This window comes from Pleurodeles waltl, chromosome 1_2 (genome assembly GCF_031143425.1).
Source record: "Pleurodeles waltl isolate 20211129_DDA chromosome 1_2, aPleWal1.hap1.20221129, whole genome shotgun sequence".
Lineage (NCBI taxonomy): Eukaryota > Metazoa > Chordata > Amphibia > Caudata > Salamandridae > Pleurodeles > Pleurodeles waltl.
Genome location: NC_090437.1, coordinates 137,702,988 through 137,720,050, shown reverse-complemented (window position 1 = coordinate 137,720,050; position 17,063 = coordinate 137,702,988). Strand labels below are relative to the sequence as shown.

General features: G+C 43.4%; 1 protein-coding gene across 1 annotated transcript in view; it reads right to left on the bottom strand.

Moving 5' to 3' along the window:
- LOC138253708 (uncharacterized) overlaps window positions 1-17,063 on the bottom strand; it is a 309,351-nt gene that overhangs the window by 193,898 nt on the left and 98,390 nt on the right. Inside the window, exon 4 of the mRNA XM_069205800.1 lies at window positions 10,655-10,736. Coding sequence (XP_069061901.1) covers window positions 10,655-10,736 — 82 coding nt within the window. The remainder of the gene's footprint in view (window positions 1-10,654; window positions 10,737-17,063) is intronic.

Here is a 17,063-nt window from a genome sequence, read left to right as displayed (position 1 = left end):
TGTGTGTCACTCATCTTTTCACCACGGCACACCACAGTGGCTTGGTCAGGGGCTCCGTGACTTGCTGTGTCTTTCTGTTATTGTCTCATTGTCCAATGTACACCTAGGACATGGATTTTGACAGATAATGGGCCGTAGCCAGTAGAGCAGCCATCTTGCTGTGGGCTCTCTAGCGCCCCCCCATCTACCTTCACAAGTTGATCAGGACCACCCCCATTGCAACCACCTATCTGACCCTCATTCCATACTCTCTAGATGGGAAAATCCAATATAAAACAATTGAAACTTGTGCTTGAACAGCACTGGAAGATCCATGTGCCCAAACTCCCCCAAGAAGATGACCAGCTGTGTTCAGGTAGCGTGGACAACACGCCAACCGTACCAGATTTATGGACTATGTTCTTGGAATTAAAACACAGTCTAACCGCTATAGATTGAACATGACTTACTGACAGACAGATCTGACCACCTCAAGGAATGGGTTTATGGCCACAGTGACCACATAACTGAGCTGGAAGGCTGCACGTTGGGACTCAAAGATGATGGGGTCTGGACGAGTTAGAAACTGCTCCAGATGGAAAACTTTTAGAAGTGATCCACAACAAAAACGAGGACCTGGAAGCAAGTTTGCGACACAATAATCTCAGTATTTTGGGTGTCCTGGAGCCCACTAACATGGGACGGATGGAGGACTACGTGGAAACAATGCTGCTCACCGTCTTTGGGGAAGCCTCTTTCCACCTTATTGAATGTAGAGAGAGTGCACAGATCCCTGGGGTCGAGACCCCTACCTGGAACTCTAGCCTGACCTATAATTGCCCATCTATTAAACTATAGGGACAGGAACACTGCGCTAAGACTTGCGACAGACCGGCAATCTATCAACTTCCAAGGCCTGACTGGACTTTATGACTACAGTGCAGGCAGTCAGAAGAGACTTTCTACCAGTTAAGCACTCTCTCCTTAAGATTAAGCACTGTCTCCTTAAGACAGACACAAAATATTCCCTACTGTACCCAGCCAAACTCCATATCTTCCATGCTGGTAAGACCACATATCGTACAGATTCAAAGGCGGCTACTAAATCTGTTAAGACTATTCTGCTCAAACCGAATATGCACACAGATACTGACACTCTGGATCAGAACTGCTCCAATGATAATGACTAAAACAAGTGAGCTCTCGCTCCCTGCGGCATGACTGGCAACCGAGGATGCCGGCACTGCTGAGCCTGCAAACTTGCGGTCTCCAACCACGTGGAACTTAGCGTCCTTAGACTACTGGGCATGGTTTATGTACACGAACAAGCAGAAGTTGTCCTGGCAGATGCTCTAGATGCCAGAATGTGGATGGGTGGGTGACTTACTGCCTGATTGGTAGGGGCCGAAATGGGTAGGGAGATGGGTTGTTGATGAGTTAGTAAGTTGGAATGTTTCTTTCCCTTTGCTATATTTCCCTTCATGGTCTATTCTTCTATTACCAGTCAACGCACATACACCTGCGCTGCAGCGTGTGGTCACAAACCGCAGACATGCGATAGCTTTGCCAGCCCAGCTTCAGGTCAACATGACATGACACCAATATTCTGCATAACATGGAATGTTCGTGGCCTAAATGAGAGATGTAAGCCACGTCATGTCCTGGCATTCCTGCAAAGACATGGCACTAACATTTGCTTCCTGCAGGAAGTTCACCTAGATGAGGGCATACTCAGTCGCTTATGGGCCAGCTGGGTTGGGGAACAATACAACACACACTATTCGAACTATGCACGAGGGGTCAATATACTTCTGCAAAATGACCTAACTTGGCATACGCACAAGGTAATCTGCGACAAGCAGGTCCGCTTTGTGATATTGACAGGCACATTGCAGGGACACCTACTTAAGCTCCTCTCTAACTATGGCCCCAAAGTAGACGATCCTGATTTCTTCGTGGGGACTAGCAGAGTCCCTAGGCCCCAGTGGACTACTGTGGGGCGGGGACTTCAGTGTGATTCTTGACCCTTCAGCAGACAGATTGGGCACCTCTAGGCTCCCCACCTACGGGCAGCTGCCCTTCTACATTTCACTAGAAAGGATTATGGCCTTAATGACTTATGGAGGGCACCAAATGTTAGTGAGGATGAGGGGACTTGCATTACTTCATCCCACCTCACGTAGTCATGGATAGTCCTCTGGCTAACCACTAGAGACACACATGCGTGGACAGGTGAGGTTCTACACAAGGCTCGCATCCTGTCGAATAACACTCCTGTCCTGTTGCAAATGACCCCGACTATAGATCACGTGCGTTCAATTGGCCCTTACCCCTGAATGCACTGCAAGATCAAGTGTACTGCGAGGAGGTGCATACAGCATCATTGAATACTTCACACAGAATCAGGGTACAGTCAACTCGAACGCCACTCTATGGGAGGCATTTGTATGACCAAACAGGTAAAGGTGTTGCGCATGCTGTGGCATGACCTGTTGTGTCTCAAGTCCCAGATTAGGGCACTAGAGATACAGTTTTTCTCAGATAAGAGTGAGTACTCTGGCATGCATTCCCAATAAATTAAATGATTACGAGAAGGCCGCGGAGTGGGATGCACTTTACTTGTCCAAGGTAAGAGCCGAGCCCAACGATACGTAGAAGGTGACAGAGCGGGCAAGACTTTGGTGGGTACTATATTGCTTAATTGCAAACCGAGGATGAGGACGCGACGGTGGGTGAGATAGCGGTGGAGAGGGAAATGATTAAATATTACTCCACTCTGTACCAGACCATGCAGACGGCCAATCCCTCAGAGCTCATTTAATTCTTTGATAGGCTTCAGCTCCTCTGGCTCGAGGACAGCCACCATAGATGTTTAGGTGAACCCTTCACAGTGAATAACGTGGTGCAGGTGATAAGTGCATTTCCTGGGGTCAAGACTTGGATGGACTTACAGCTGCATTTTATAAGGAATATGCCCCTTAACTAGCCCCTCCACCTCCTCACCATGCATGAAGAATCGGAGGCAAGGGGAGAGCTACCACCCTCCTTAAGTGAAGCATTAATAATCACAATCATTAAACCCGGCAAGAACACTTTGAAATGCGACTCCTACAGACCGCCCTCCCTGATTAACACAGATTACAAAATCCTCGCCCAATTTCTCTGCCCGCTACCACTGTTTCCACTCATTGTTAGGGCATATCAGTCTGGGTTTGTCCCTGGGCACTCCACAGCCCACAATATCTGTACTTTTATTGCCTTGCTACACACCTTTTGACCGAACCTTAGTGCTGCAATGATTTTTCTTGATGCCACAAAGGCTTTTGACTCATTGGAATGGTCTTATCTTTTTGCACAGTTGGCCTGACTTGGTATCAGCTCTAGATTTATAAAACGTATTCACCTCCTATACGAACACCCTGTGGCCCGCCTCCGCCTTAATGGGCCTATCATATTTGCCATTGCGATGGAGCCCCTCACTGCTAGACTTCGTCAGCACTACTCTCACCAAGGCCTGGCATTCTTGTCCTGGTCTCCATGTATGCTGATTATATCACTTTGTATGATAATCATCCCCAAAAAGAACCTTGATCCCCTTATTAGAGAATTAACCAGATTCAGGGGACTCTCTGGTGTCACCATCAACTGGTCAAAATCTGTAATACTCCCGCTCAGACTAGGAGGTGAAGTTGGAGTTCCCCCTACACTGGACAACTGAACTGAATAACTATCTGGGGATCTGGCTGAGTCAAGATGCTTACACCCTCTGGTGATGCAACTATGGTCGCCTGATGGACTGGCTGGTCGATTGGGTTACAGCATGGAAAAGTCTCCCACTATCTCTCACTGACAGGCTCACCCTAGCCAAAATGATTATACTACCTAAATTCTTATACCTGTTTATCAACCTGCCCTTACCTCTACAACAGTATTTCCGCCACTGCATTCGCTCTGTCCTCATAGCTCTCGGGTGGGCTGGGAAGCAACCCCATATTATGTGGGAGATTCTTACATTACCATCTCAACAGGGTGGGAAAGGGGTGCGGGATATGGACCTCTACGGCTACAGCACACAGGCACAATCCGCACTTTACTGGCTATACCCCTCCCAATTCCTCCCTCACAGGGCACCTGAACACATCCGTGCTGCACCTTGCCCTCTTCACCTAGCGCTATATAAATCTCCGAAATGCCCACGTGCATTGATCAACACTGTCGGTTGCACCGCTTGGGCGTGGAATGAGCTGCAGCAGCATGCCCGGGTGGATATACTCTATAGTGCCTCTGTCCCATTAATTGACCATCCTGCCCTGCCTTTCACACAAGACGCTGGCACTCACAGTTGACTACGGAAATAAATCCCACCACTATGGACGACATTTACCTGGACATGACTTTTGTTACCCAACAACAAGAGCTGCAGGGCCTGGACACCACCCTACTGGACATACTCATGTACCTTCAACTCAGAGCTGCAATACATAACCTGTATAGCACGTTCCCTACAGTGCCACCAGTGTTTCATGTCCTCAAAAAATGTCTAACAAACCCATCTCCGTGCAAGCTCGTCACTAAATTATACTCGGACATGCAAAGGGATGCCCTGATACGTGTCCCCAGCGCCCGAATAGTATGGGCTACTACCCTTGACAGCCCTATCACTGATAAGCAGTGGCACTTCTGCTACGTCTAGGCTCGAGCTCTCTCACCTATCGACTTTGACTAATACATTTTAAATACTTACACATGCTTTATCACACCCTGGAAGAACTCCATAAAATCTGCCTCTTTGAGGATGTGCGCTGCACACGATGCTTGGCACCTTACATAAATTTTGTACACCTAGCCTGGGTTGCCCAGGCATGGGTGAGTTCTGGGATTCTGTGTTTGATACTATTGGAGACATTAATGAGCCCCCATTAGAGTGCACGCCCAGATTGCACTGCTCGGGTTTGTGAAAGATTTTCCATCTGAACAACGAAAACTAATTGCGCTTTCGCTGCTGGTAAAGCGACGGGTGGCAATCCACTGGGGATGCCGCCCACTACCATAAAAAGATACTAGGCTTCGGGATGCAGCTTATTGCCAGGATAATTTGACAGTGTACTTCATGCCGGTGATGTCGTGGCCCAGAGACATCTGGGCTCCATTATAGAGATACTTGAGGGCATTGGCAAACAGGGAGGCCCCCCTCTGCTGAGCAAATGTTGAATTAAATATACTGGCCCTGATGCCTAGGGTTCCTTGCGAGAAAATTTCCCCAGGCTGACTGCATGTCGATGCAGCACCTTGGGCATGCTGGGCACACCCTAGGAGTGAGTTAAAGTCTCTTTGCACCTTTACTGCGTGGTATCCCCCCGTACCTTAATTGCTTTTCATTTGGAATTCTGCATTATATAAGTGAGCTTTAGATTACTGGACTATCGTGGATATTAGTTTCTTAGGTATGGCGGTATTCTAAAAAGTGCCAACGAAAACTTTTCCGGCTTTACTGTACAATTTGTTGTGCTGTTCTGATCTGTAAAATAAAAAAAAATATATATTTTAAAAAGTAATCTTATTAAGGGCTAGATGATGGACAGTCCAAGAGATAAATAGGTTAGCTGGTGCACAGGATGGGATTTAAATATTGTGATAGGTTTAGATGGGGATGTTGCCTTAAAATGTGAGAATGTAAATAAATATGATTTGGATGCGGCGGTTGTTTGAGAAGATGGTGGAGGAAGAGTAAGTAGTACAGCTGTGTGTTCCTTTGTAGTATTAAGTTTCAAGAACTGTGCAACAATGCCAGTAGCTCAAAAGGATGGGTAGTCGATAAGTGAGCGTGTCTGCGAGAGTAGGTTGTTACTGGTATGTGAAAACTGTCAGACTAGAGCCTGTGTGATATTAAGATTTGGTGAAGTCAAGGGCCCTGGATAGCTTGTTCATCTCTGGTATGTATTCCTTTAGGCTTTGAATAGACTTGTTCTGCAACATTTTGCTTTGCAGAAGTACTCTCATGTTCCTAATTTTCATTTTGAATTTTTAAATGCTGGTTGATGTGCATAGCTGTTTGAGTGAGGCAGTGAAAAAGAAAGTATCTTTTCCGTAGTATGTACTAAATGCTTGTTTTCTGAACAGTGTTGAAAAATTTGAATGATGGGATAGAATATGAGGGCAGATCATGGCCCGATATTAAGATGACCGCTTCTAAGTGAATCTCTGGGATATCATCCAGCTTGAAGTTTGTTGCATCCAGGGAACTCTGTCATATTGGACTTGAGATTGAGAGGAACCATACTATAATGCTATTCTCATGAGTACGACCACCACACCTACTGCCTATCAATTTCACTTGTTAGCCCTGTAAGACTATACCTAGGAGCATGTTGGACCTGACTCTCTCTGCAGGGTCACCTCCAGATGTTTTATCTTGTTCCTATTTTAGCTGAATTATTTTTTTTACCTTGGGAATCTGTGCATGTAATCACTGCTAACCAGTGCTAAAAGTGCTTGTGCTCTCTCTCTCAAACATAGTGCAATTAGCTTATACCCAATTAACATATTTAATTTATTTCTAAGTCCATTGTAGAGTGGTATATCATATACCTAGGGCCTGTAAATTAAATTTTACTAGTGAGTCTGCAGCACTGATTGTGCCATACACTTAAGTAGGACTTTAAACATGTCCCAGGCCTGCCATTGCAGCCTGAATGGAGTTTTAAACTGCCACGTAGACTTGGCAATAAAGCCCCCTTGTCAAACCTTAAACTCCACTAGTGTTACATATGTAAACCCTATGTTTGGCCCTAGGTAGCCCATAGGGCAGGGTGTTGTGTAAATAAAAGGCCGGGCATATACTTTTAAATTTGTTTACACTACTGTGATGGCTACCCCTCATATAGGATAACATTGAGGTTTCCTTATTACATTTAATATGCTAGGATCTCCAATAAGGAGCTGGGTGCTATCTCATATTTGGTGTCTTTAGAATCGTGGTGGTGTGCCTATTTAATGGTAAAGGCTGTTTCTTATCACAATTATAAAAATACCACTTTTAGAAAGCTGACAGTTTTCTGCGTTGGTGTCTGTTGGAAATGGCCCTCTCTACAGTCTCACCCACAAACCTTTTGCCTTCGTCCTCCTAATTTTTGCTAGATAGGCCCTATGACTCTGTTCACTTTACCACTGCTAACCAGTGCTAAAGAACATGTGCTTTCTCCTTAAAACATGGTTTGATTGGCATATACCTGATTGACATATTTAATTTGCATACAAGTCCCTTGTAGAGTGGTATACCGTACACCCAGGGCCTGTACATTAAAGGCTACAAGTGGGCCTACAGCCCTTATTGTGCCACCCACTTAAGTAGCACCTTAAAACTTGTCCCAGGCCTGCCATTGCAGTCTGAAGGCAGTGTCCAACTACCATGTCCACATGGCATTTTAAACGCTAGTCAAGCCTTACACTCCCCTTTTATTACATGTAAGTCACCCCTAAGGCAGGCCCTGGGTAGCCTGTAGAGCAGGGCACTATGTAATAAAAATGTAGGACATTTACATTTAATTTGACAAGTCCCAGTAGTGAAAAAACTCCTAGATTTGTTTTCTCACTACTGAGAGGCCTGCCCCTGCCATACGGTAACTTTGGGGATTGCTTATTAAAATTAATAAGTTGTAATTTCTAAACTAGAGAAAGTAGATATCTAATGTTTGGTATCTATGCTCTTATAATAAAAAAAAAACACTTAAATGGCAAAGTCAGATTTATTATTACAGGTTTGAAAATGCCACTTATAGAAAGTTGACATTTTCCTGCCCTCAGCCCTCCGTGCCTGTAACCTGCCTTGAGCCACATGACTGTGTATAACTGACAGCTGGGACTTTGTGGATGCACCCTAGACAGTCACACAATAGGGTAATTAGCAGAGATGAATCGCTACTAACTGACATGATGGCGGGCGGAGCTAGCTAAGCACAGCTCAACTTGCAACTGAATAGGCTGGGCTCTGCCACCACACAATATGCTTAACAACCCTGTATAGTCAGTGCAGCCAGCTAGGGTCCACGGCAGGGAAGGCAGGAAATTCCTGAAACTTCAGAGAACCTTTCAGTAAACGTATCCCAACCTCTAGGTGCAGGACACCAAAACTGTTTTGCTGCCCGGAGCCTGCTTGGGACTTTCAAAGGACTGCCCTGCTGTACAGCCCTGTATCACCACTTGCACCCAGGACTCCAGAAGTGACTTCAAAGGCTAGTTTAGCTGGTCTCTTGTTCTGAGACACAGCTATCTAACCGGCTCCCACTATAATAAACCTGCACCTCGACTCAGCTTCAGAGTCTTGTACCCCCAAGAGGTCACTATTCGCTCCTCCACCCTTGGTCGAGGTGCTAAAGGTGCCCAGGTGGCAATTTTATAAAACTGATGACTTGCTATTTTGAACCTTAAACTTTAAAAAATCATATCTCCGGTTCTACTAATTGGATTTTGATGGTTTTGGTGTCAAATACTTTATTGGAATTTTCTCTATTTGCCTACATTTGTCTGGGTTTTGTATTGTGTTGTGTTTTCACTGTGCTGTTGGTTGTGTACTGCATAAGTACGTGCACATTGCCTCTACGTGTAGGCTGACTGCTCTTTTTGCCAAGTTACCCAGTGTTAAGCACTAGTTACATTAGTGACTTTTTGTGGTTCACCCTGCAAGGGATTGTGGCTGTTACTTGACCCCGGTTCACACCCCAGTCAACCAAGAACCTAATTTCTCACAGTGCCTATAGCCTGGCATGGGTCACATGGCTGTGTGTAACTGATACTTACACAATAGAGGGATTAGGTGTGCCTGGATGGGCCCTCTGAAGGAAGAATGGGGCGGAGCTGAGTTACAGCCCCACTTACAAATAAATAGCCTGTACTCTGCCTTCACATAAATGGCTTAATGGCCCTGCAGTGCCACTTTAGTCAGCATGGAGCCAAGGCAAAGGAGGCAGGGAATTCCATGCACTTCAAAGCTAGTGTCTTGAAGCTTTTAGCACCATCCAGAAGCAAAGCACCAGGATATACAAGTAAGACCTCAGACACCAACTCTTCAGTACACTTCTGGACCTGTGAAAGCTCTGCCAGGAAGAAGGACTGCTGTACTTCTACAAGAACTGCCATTGCTCTAAAGGAACTTCTGCCCTGCTGTCTGCTGGTCTCTTCCCTGGGGAAGAAGAACTGGACATGCAACTTCATCTTAAACAGAGAAACCCACAATGATGCAAGGGACATAAGAGCCTCCCCTACCAGCTCCTGGACCCAGCTGCAGTAAGTTCCTGACCTCCTAGTGGTGCCTCTCAAGTCCTGGATCCTTGGTGTGGTGCATGGGCTCTTCAAATTAAGCTTTTGGGCTATTCACATCTGTAAAAGGGGGAGTTCGCACAGAACAGTGCTGCTCACACTGAAATTCAGCACAAGCAGATGCCTGCCTCGTCACACAGCAAGCATTGATTGCCCACAGATGACTGCCATCATGAAGCTCCAACCCGCCCCCTCCATGACACTAGGCCTACTCTACCTGCCACCCTGACAACCCAGCCACAACACACTCCTTGCTCCCTTCCACCTACTCTAATGCAAACAGGACTCTTGGCACAATACGTGCGAAGGCAAAACTTCAGCTGGATTAATCTGGGACTTAACCCGCACTCCATTGCAGTCGGTCTGAACTTTTAACTTTGACCGAGTCCAGCGCAATCAGATAGCTGTGGTTGGTGCTTTCTGCTTTTAGGTGATATTTTACAGTTTATTCTTGAAAAATGTATAACTCCGGTTCTGCTGATTGGAATTTTGTCATTTTGGTCTTGCTTTATTTATTGAATTAGACTCAATTTTTCTAACATCCCAAGAAAAGAATGCAAGAGAATAACTTTAGAAAGGAATCTCCATTACAGTAAGCCTCACTCAGTAGTACAGAAATACTCAAATAAAGTACACTACTATTGTGCTTAGTTAGATCCTTCTGTGAGTTAGTAAAAGGTCTAAATGACAGGAACCTCAAATATGTACACTATTTTTAGTCCATAAAAATAAAACTTAACCAAAGCACATCTAATATCAATTATTTTAGAGATATAGTCATATTTTTGGAAACTATAATAGTCAGGACACATTCCCAAACATTTTGCTCTGACCTAACTTTGTATTACACCAGATTCCATTCTGAATTAGTAAACTCTGCAATTCAGACGTGAGCCATGCGTACTATAGGGTTTTATAATGGAAGCCCGCATGCATTTACCCTGCATGCCTTTACAACATAGCCACTATCCTGACTGCGATGTTACCATGCATTCCTTTACCACGCAAGTCGTTGCAACTCCAGTCTGCACAACAGTAGGGAAGATGATGGACTCAAGAATCCAACACCAGTCCAACAATGACCCACCTAAAGCAAGTCATTGTAATGACTTGCAGGTTAAAGGAACGTGTGGTAACATCACAGTCGGGGTAGTGACTGCCTTGTAAAGGCAGGTCGTTGTTGTGACTGCGGAGTAAAGGTTATCTCCCATACTACAGAAATGTTACACTTACTCCTGGTAACATCGTAGTAAACTGGGCCCACGATGCATATCATGAGTTCCCACAGAGTAAATTATTTAGTACTGACATTTACTCTACACAGTTTAATTAAACATCTTTGAAATAAGATGTAACTAACCACTGGTGCATTCACTGATGAGTTATCTCTACTTCCGGAAGAGAGTAAGATTGGACGATTGTTTCTGATTCTTCCAATGTGGCTAATATGATTTTTAAGAAAGGAAAAGAGAAAATATCAATATGTAAATATGACTTATATAGCCTCGAAAGTAAACAATACATGCAAAAGAAAGAATGTGATTTCAGTAAACTACTACTTGCATTGACAACTTCTTTAAGAAAGTCTAAGTACAAATAACTTGTTAATTCATTTACTTTTCACACTGCACGTTCATTAACAGTGTTGCACATTCATTAACTGTGTTGCACATTATAAATGTCTATGTCATCTGACAGACGATATGGCATCATGGCCTGAGCTGCTACTTACACCAATAACGGCAAGCGCTGGTTACACTAAGGCTGAAACTGAACAGCTGTACTATGAATATTAATTTTTTTCAATATGAATTCTCAGCTTTTCATTCATTCTGAGCTTAGTATTCAAAGCATTGAAATATTTAGACTTGTATCTTTGTAGTTTTTTCTGCTGACCACCACATACTGGTTTGTAACCACCCTGTCAATGTCCTGGAAATTCAGGGCATCTATATTCTGGTTATGCAAAGCTTTGAAATGTCTTGCCACTGCTTATTAGTGGTCCCCCTATTCAGTTTTCCAATGTTCTAAGATCTTCCTTCTGGCCAAAAAAGATTGTTTAACCAAAATGCTGTAACTTTCCAGGGCATGGTACCACATAGGTGCAAAACTCAAATGCAAAAGAGATCAGGTTCAGTATCTTCTTGTCTACACCAGTTGGTAATGTATATAATTTTGACCAATCTTTTACGCCTGGCAGTATCTATTTGGGAAAAACACTCCAAGCTGTGAGGCAGCAAGTATGGTGAAGCCTAGTTAAATAAAAATGGGCATAATTTACAATTTGAGGGAAGGGATACCCTGTCCATCGTATTACATGTACATTATATCCAATCGGAAGGAGAAAGCTGTCCTCAGAATTGTAAACCAGACCCTATGGGGGTCATTACGAGTTTGGCAGTCGGACTAGCCAACCGCCAAACTCGCAGGTAGGCCTCCACCATCATACCAGTGGCACCAACCCCCCCCCCAGCGTATTACAATGATCCAGTCATGCTGACCGGCAGGAACATTGTATTACACCATTCCCACCGGGCTGACTGGCAGGAACAGTGCTATGGCATTGGACTCGAGAGCTGAGTCCAATACCATAGCACACCAGCACCATCGGAGTGCGCACTGTCTGCAAAGCAGACAGTGTTCATTCTGATGGTGCTGGGCAGGGGGGGCTCTACACTGCCAATGCCATAGGCAGTGCAGGGCTCCCCCTGTGGCCCCTGGCAATGGCTTGCTGCCAGCCTTTCCATGGCGGGGTGACTGCCGTGGAAAGGCTGGCGGAAAGCTGAGTTGTAATCAGCATGGTGGTGCTGAGTTTAGTGCCGCCGTTGCCGAGTACAACTCAGACCGCTGCTAGGAACAATGGGCCAGATGTAGGTAGGCTTTTGCACCTCGCAAACGGCGAAAAACGCAGTTTGCGAGGTGCAAAAGCCCTCAAGCGATGCAGAAACACATTTTGCGAGTCGGAACCGACTCGCAAAATGTGTTTCCGACTCGCAAATAGGAAGGGGTGTTCCCTTCCTATTTGCGACTCGCACCGCGATTTAAGTTGATTTGTGACCGCGAAAGCGGTCGCAAATCAACACGCAGTTACCATCCACTTGAAGTGGATGGTAACTCATTCGCAAAGGGGAAGGGGTCCCGTGGGGACCCCTTCCCCTTTGTAAATGCTCACAAAATTATTTTTTCATCCTATGGACCACTGCCTACTCTGAAAAAAAACGAAACAAAAGGTTTCGGTATTTTTTTCTATTTGCAGCTCGTTTTCCTTTAAGGAAAACAGGCTGCAAAGAGAAAAAAAAAAACTGCTTTATTTAAAAGCAGTCACGGAGATGGTGGTCTGCTGTCTCCAGCAGGCCACCATCCCCGTGAGTGCCTAGACTCGCTATGGGGTCGCAAACTGCGACCCACCTCATAAATATTTATGAGGTGGGTCTTTGCGACCCCATAGCGAGTTGCAGAAGGTGTCTGAGACACATTTCTGCATTCCAAATTGCGACTTGCAATTTGCGAGTCGCAGGGACTCGCAAATTGCAAATCGCAATTTGGAATCTTTCTACATCTGGCCCAATGTTCCTGGCAGGGATGGTGGTCTACAGACCGGTCCGCCCGCCACGGCTGTAATGTGCCAGTCAGACCGCCTGGAGTGCGGCGGTTCAACTGTCGCCAAGAGTGTGGCGGTTCTCTGACTGCCACACTCGTAATGAGGCCCTATGTGTTCCCTTAGTGCGTAGACATTAAAGCGCAAAATGTGTTTTTGTTTTTGAGTCTAGTGACAAGCTGCATGCTTCATTGTCTTGCTCTTAAGTAATGACTTTAAGCCAAGATTTGAGATCAGGGCAATGACAGCAATCTTTTTGGTAGCTGTACTTTAGCAATCTGCATCGTCAACCCAGCCAGAACACAAAGGAAGGGCTTTCCAGAGACTGATTTAGGTTTCCTGTAGGAAGACTAATGCCGTTTCAGGCTGTTACAATATTCTGAACTTTTCTTCTATTAACTGAGCTGTTAAGATCTGTAGTGCACAATCACAGCTTTAATACATTTCATCACAAATTCTCCAATTTCTGAGGTTACGAAGTCCAAACTCTAAATTCATAGTGCCTACCTTCCTGGATTGGAGATACAGGTCTACATTGGCAATCTAAATACATCAAATTCCTTTGTATTTGGTTTTATAAGGCTCTCAGAGGATCAATCAAATAGAATGAACAAATAACCTTTTAAAAATCAGACCTGCTAGACTCCTCGTCCCACAAATATATTCACTTTATTTGGACACAGCCTAAACTCTAAAAATCTTGATCACACCACTTGTGAACGTCACTTCCAGAGTACTTCCTATTTGACTATCTTATAATTTTTTTGGCACAATTAACAAGATTCTGGATAGGGTATAGTGAGAGAGGCAGTAAGTTCCTTAACTGGTCTGACTACCAAACAGCCTATCTTGTAGCCCAAGGTGCCTACTGGTCATTTACAACTCTCTAGTTCAACCTCCCAAGCATCACATCAAACAGAAACTATGTTCTACATTCAATATCTCCTCAGTCTTTACCATTTCTCACTCCAAACTTCCCTATTCCAAACAAATGATCTTAGATGCAGTTAGAGCGATTGTGATGGTGACAGGAAGATGTCCACCAAAATATATAGATCCAAATTCATTTCACTGCAGAATAACAAGAAGATCAAAATAGATACTTCTTATCAATAGCTCTATACTTGCCATCAAAAGGCATATGTTGAGTTAATGACCAGTACTCTACTGTTAGGCCATTGGTGGATCATCTTTGATTCAACATTGTGAGTGGTTCTTTAGCACAGGTGCTGTTTCTGTCCTGTGTGTTGCTACAATAATTGCTCTTTAGTCATGGAGTGGGCTTTTCTAGAGGCTGTTTTCGAATATCAGTTGGATAATGTCTTTTGGAGCTTAGTCACGATCCTCTATTCTTCCTCTGTGTAGAGAACGTTGCTGCTGTAGTTACATTTAGCTTTCAGGAGCTTCCATACGGCATGATCCATTTCAGTTTTGTGGGATCATGACATAGGCAATCAAGTATATTTCCTACAGTTTCCTTGTGGTATAGCTTGATAATTAATCTACTGTTCTGAATCAAGATCCCAATGTCCAAAAAATTCAATTTGGTGTTTTTAGTGAATTTGAGATTTATATCATTGTTTCAATACATCAATTAATTTTTGGCTTCTCTGATGTTTCTGTTCCAAGAAATGATCAGGTCATCAATATATTGATACTATCACACAATGCAATTATTCATATTTTCTTGTGCAGAGGTGACGCCTACCTAGTTTTATCAACTCCTCCTAGAGATGTTTGCACTACTGAGGATGAAGCGGGTGCCCATAGCTGTAGTCTAAAGGTTACCGTTTATCTCCGAACAAGAATATATTGTTGTTGAGACAGAAATGAATCATGTTTAAATACTTAGATATTTGGTCTCATTGATTAATGGGTCTCCCTGTAATGAAACGCCCACACAAATATCTGCCTAAATCATGTTGAACATGAAACAACTCCTATTAGATTAAGCAGCAAGCTTAATGTTATTGATTTTCTGTAAAACAAGATATATCTGTGCTTTTCCATGAAAGCATGATCAACACAAATGGCAATAGGACATGGTCTAATTAAAGGGATGTATTTTCGAATAAGTAATAATTTTAGTCTACCTTCGATTTGCCTGGAGGGTTGGACTTATTTTTCTGTATTTCCGGAATACTGCTAAAACACGGAATTACAGTACGTCCATCTTAAGAAAGCTGTATTCATCAAAGCTGAGCAATCCCTACTCCTTCCTATCTCATAGGAGGTTAAAATAAATAACAACTATTTTTTCATATGTACTTATGGGGTGTGTGTTCATAAAAGGCTGATTTATTCAACAGTTTATTTGCTTCCTTTCAATATGTGCTACATCCCAGTTAACAACATTAGCTCCCTTATCTGAGGGTTTCATAATTATGTTGGGAACATCCCACAAAATGTTTATAAGCAATCATTTTTCCTTGAAAAACGTTGGTGTCATAGTAGTTACTTTTTCAAATATGGACCATTAATTGGCAGATCTGCAACAGATTTGTAAATCTAAAAAGGATTGGTGAATATAGCTCATCAAATAAAGGCCCATTATTGGACAAGGAACCTTTTTTCTCCTCTCAAACAGTGTGGATGCACTAATCTGGCTGCAAATTCAGCAATCTGCTGTGTTCCACATTGGTGGTCATTACATAACAAATTCAGTTGCAGGCACTCGTACCCAACTACATACACCAAGCAAGGTGATGGGAAAATGGAAAGAAAAAAGATATAAGGGGTCACTAGGTCGAGTACACCTTGGCCATCAAACTCAGGAGGAGGGTCCCAAATGGATCCCTTTGGCAGTAAAATATAAGAAATGCAATCTTTTTTATCTTGGGATTCATAATTCCTCTGATGAATTTGCATATCTCAAATCATCCTGGGCTTCAGAAGTTTTTACTTCAACATAGGATTCATTAATCCTGTAAACAAATAGAAAAACGTATATAGTGTGCTACTCCTGTGGTTGGCCAAGAACCACATGTGTGAGAGTGGGCTGCCTGGAATCTATGCATTGTGGCGAGCACCACAATAACTCTGGTACCATTTGATGAATCTGCATGATATTCACCAAGTAAGGATTTGGCATGCAGAGTTTTCCATTCTAGCTCCTATAGGAATCTTAGCTCTCCACTGCAGAAATAAACACAAAATGGTCATACACGAAACTTGACATGAAACTAGAACTTTACTTAGAGAACTGCCTTTGCCTGTTTAAGTGTAAATCTGACGAACATTTTTAGGCACATGAAAACTTGATTGCCCCCCACCCTCTTAACTTAGCCTCTCCTTCCTCCTTTATGGATCTATATGAAACTTGATGAAACAACAGAAAACTGAACATGGTAAATGAATGCCCAATTTCATGAGAATTGTTCAAATCATGCTGCTGTGGCAACAAAAAAAACGTTCTTAACACACCCACTTAATTGTACCTCTTGCTTGAGATATCTACACAAACCTAAAAATACACAGAGGCTGTGTTTTGACCAATTGAGTTCAAATTCAAATGAAAGGACACCTTTTCAACATTCAAGATATCTCTAAATTTTAACTATTTGATATCTTCCCAAAACTATTTTTCAAAAACGAAATATTTTCAAAATCTACTGAACATATTTATGAAAAACATGAAAAGCAAAAACACTCCCCTGAATAAAGTTCTATTTTTATTTTAGGTTTGGTATGAATCAATTCAGCGAATTAGTAGGAGAACTACATTTCCTATGGGAGTTACAACAGGAAATGTATCTTTAATTACTCCCTTAACTTTTTTCCTCCACATTGATCACATGCAATATCACATCCCTAACCCTTTCATATTCACAAGGGGTGTGCAGTGTTTTGTAAAGAATTATTATGCATTGCCAAAAGTAGAAGTAATCTAAGGAGATGCTTTCTAACTACGGTCACCTCTTCTGTCAGGCCTACAGGGACCAGTGTGCTGTGGGGGGTTTGAGAGGGTGAAGCGCTACACAAACACAAGCAATGTGGGACACGCATTCCTTCTTACAACAATTAGATTTGCCCAGGATAAGAACTATGTTCCAGGTTCAAAATAATCTGCTGATAATGGGGAAGAGAAAAGCCACGCTGAAGGTTAACAGTAAGATAAGTACTTCTTCAAGTTTAATCATAGATTATCCTACTGACGTTATGGACTTGATCA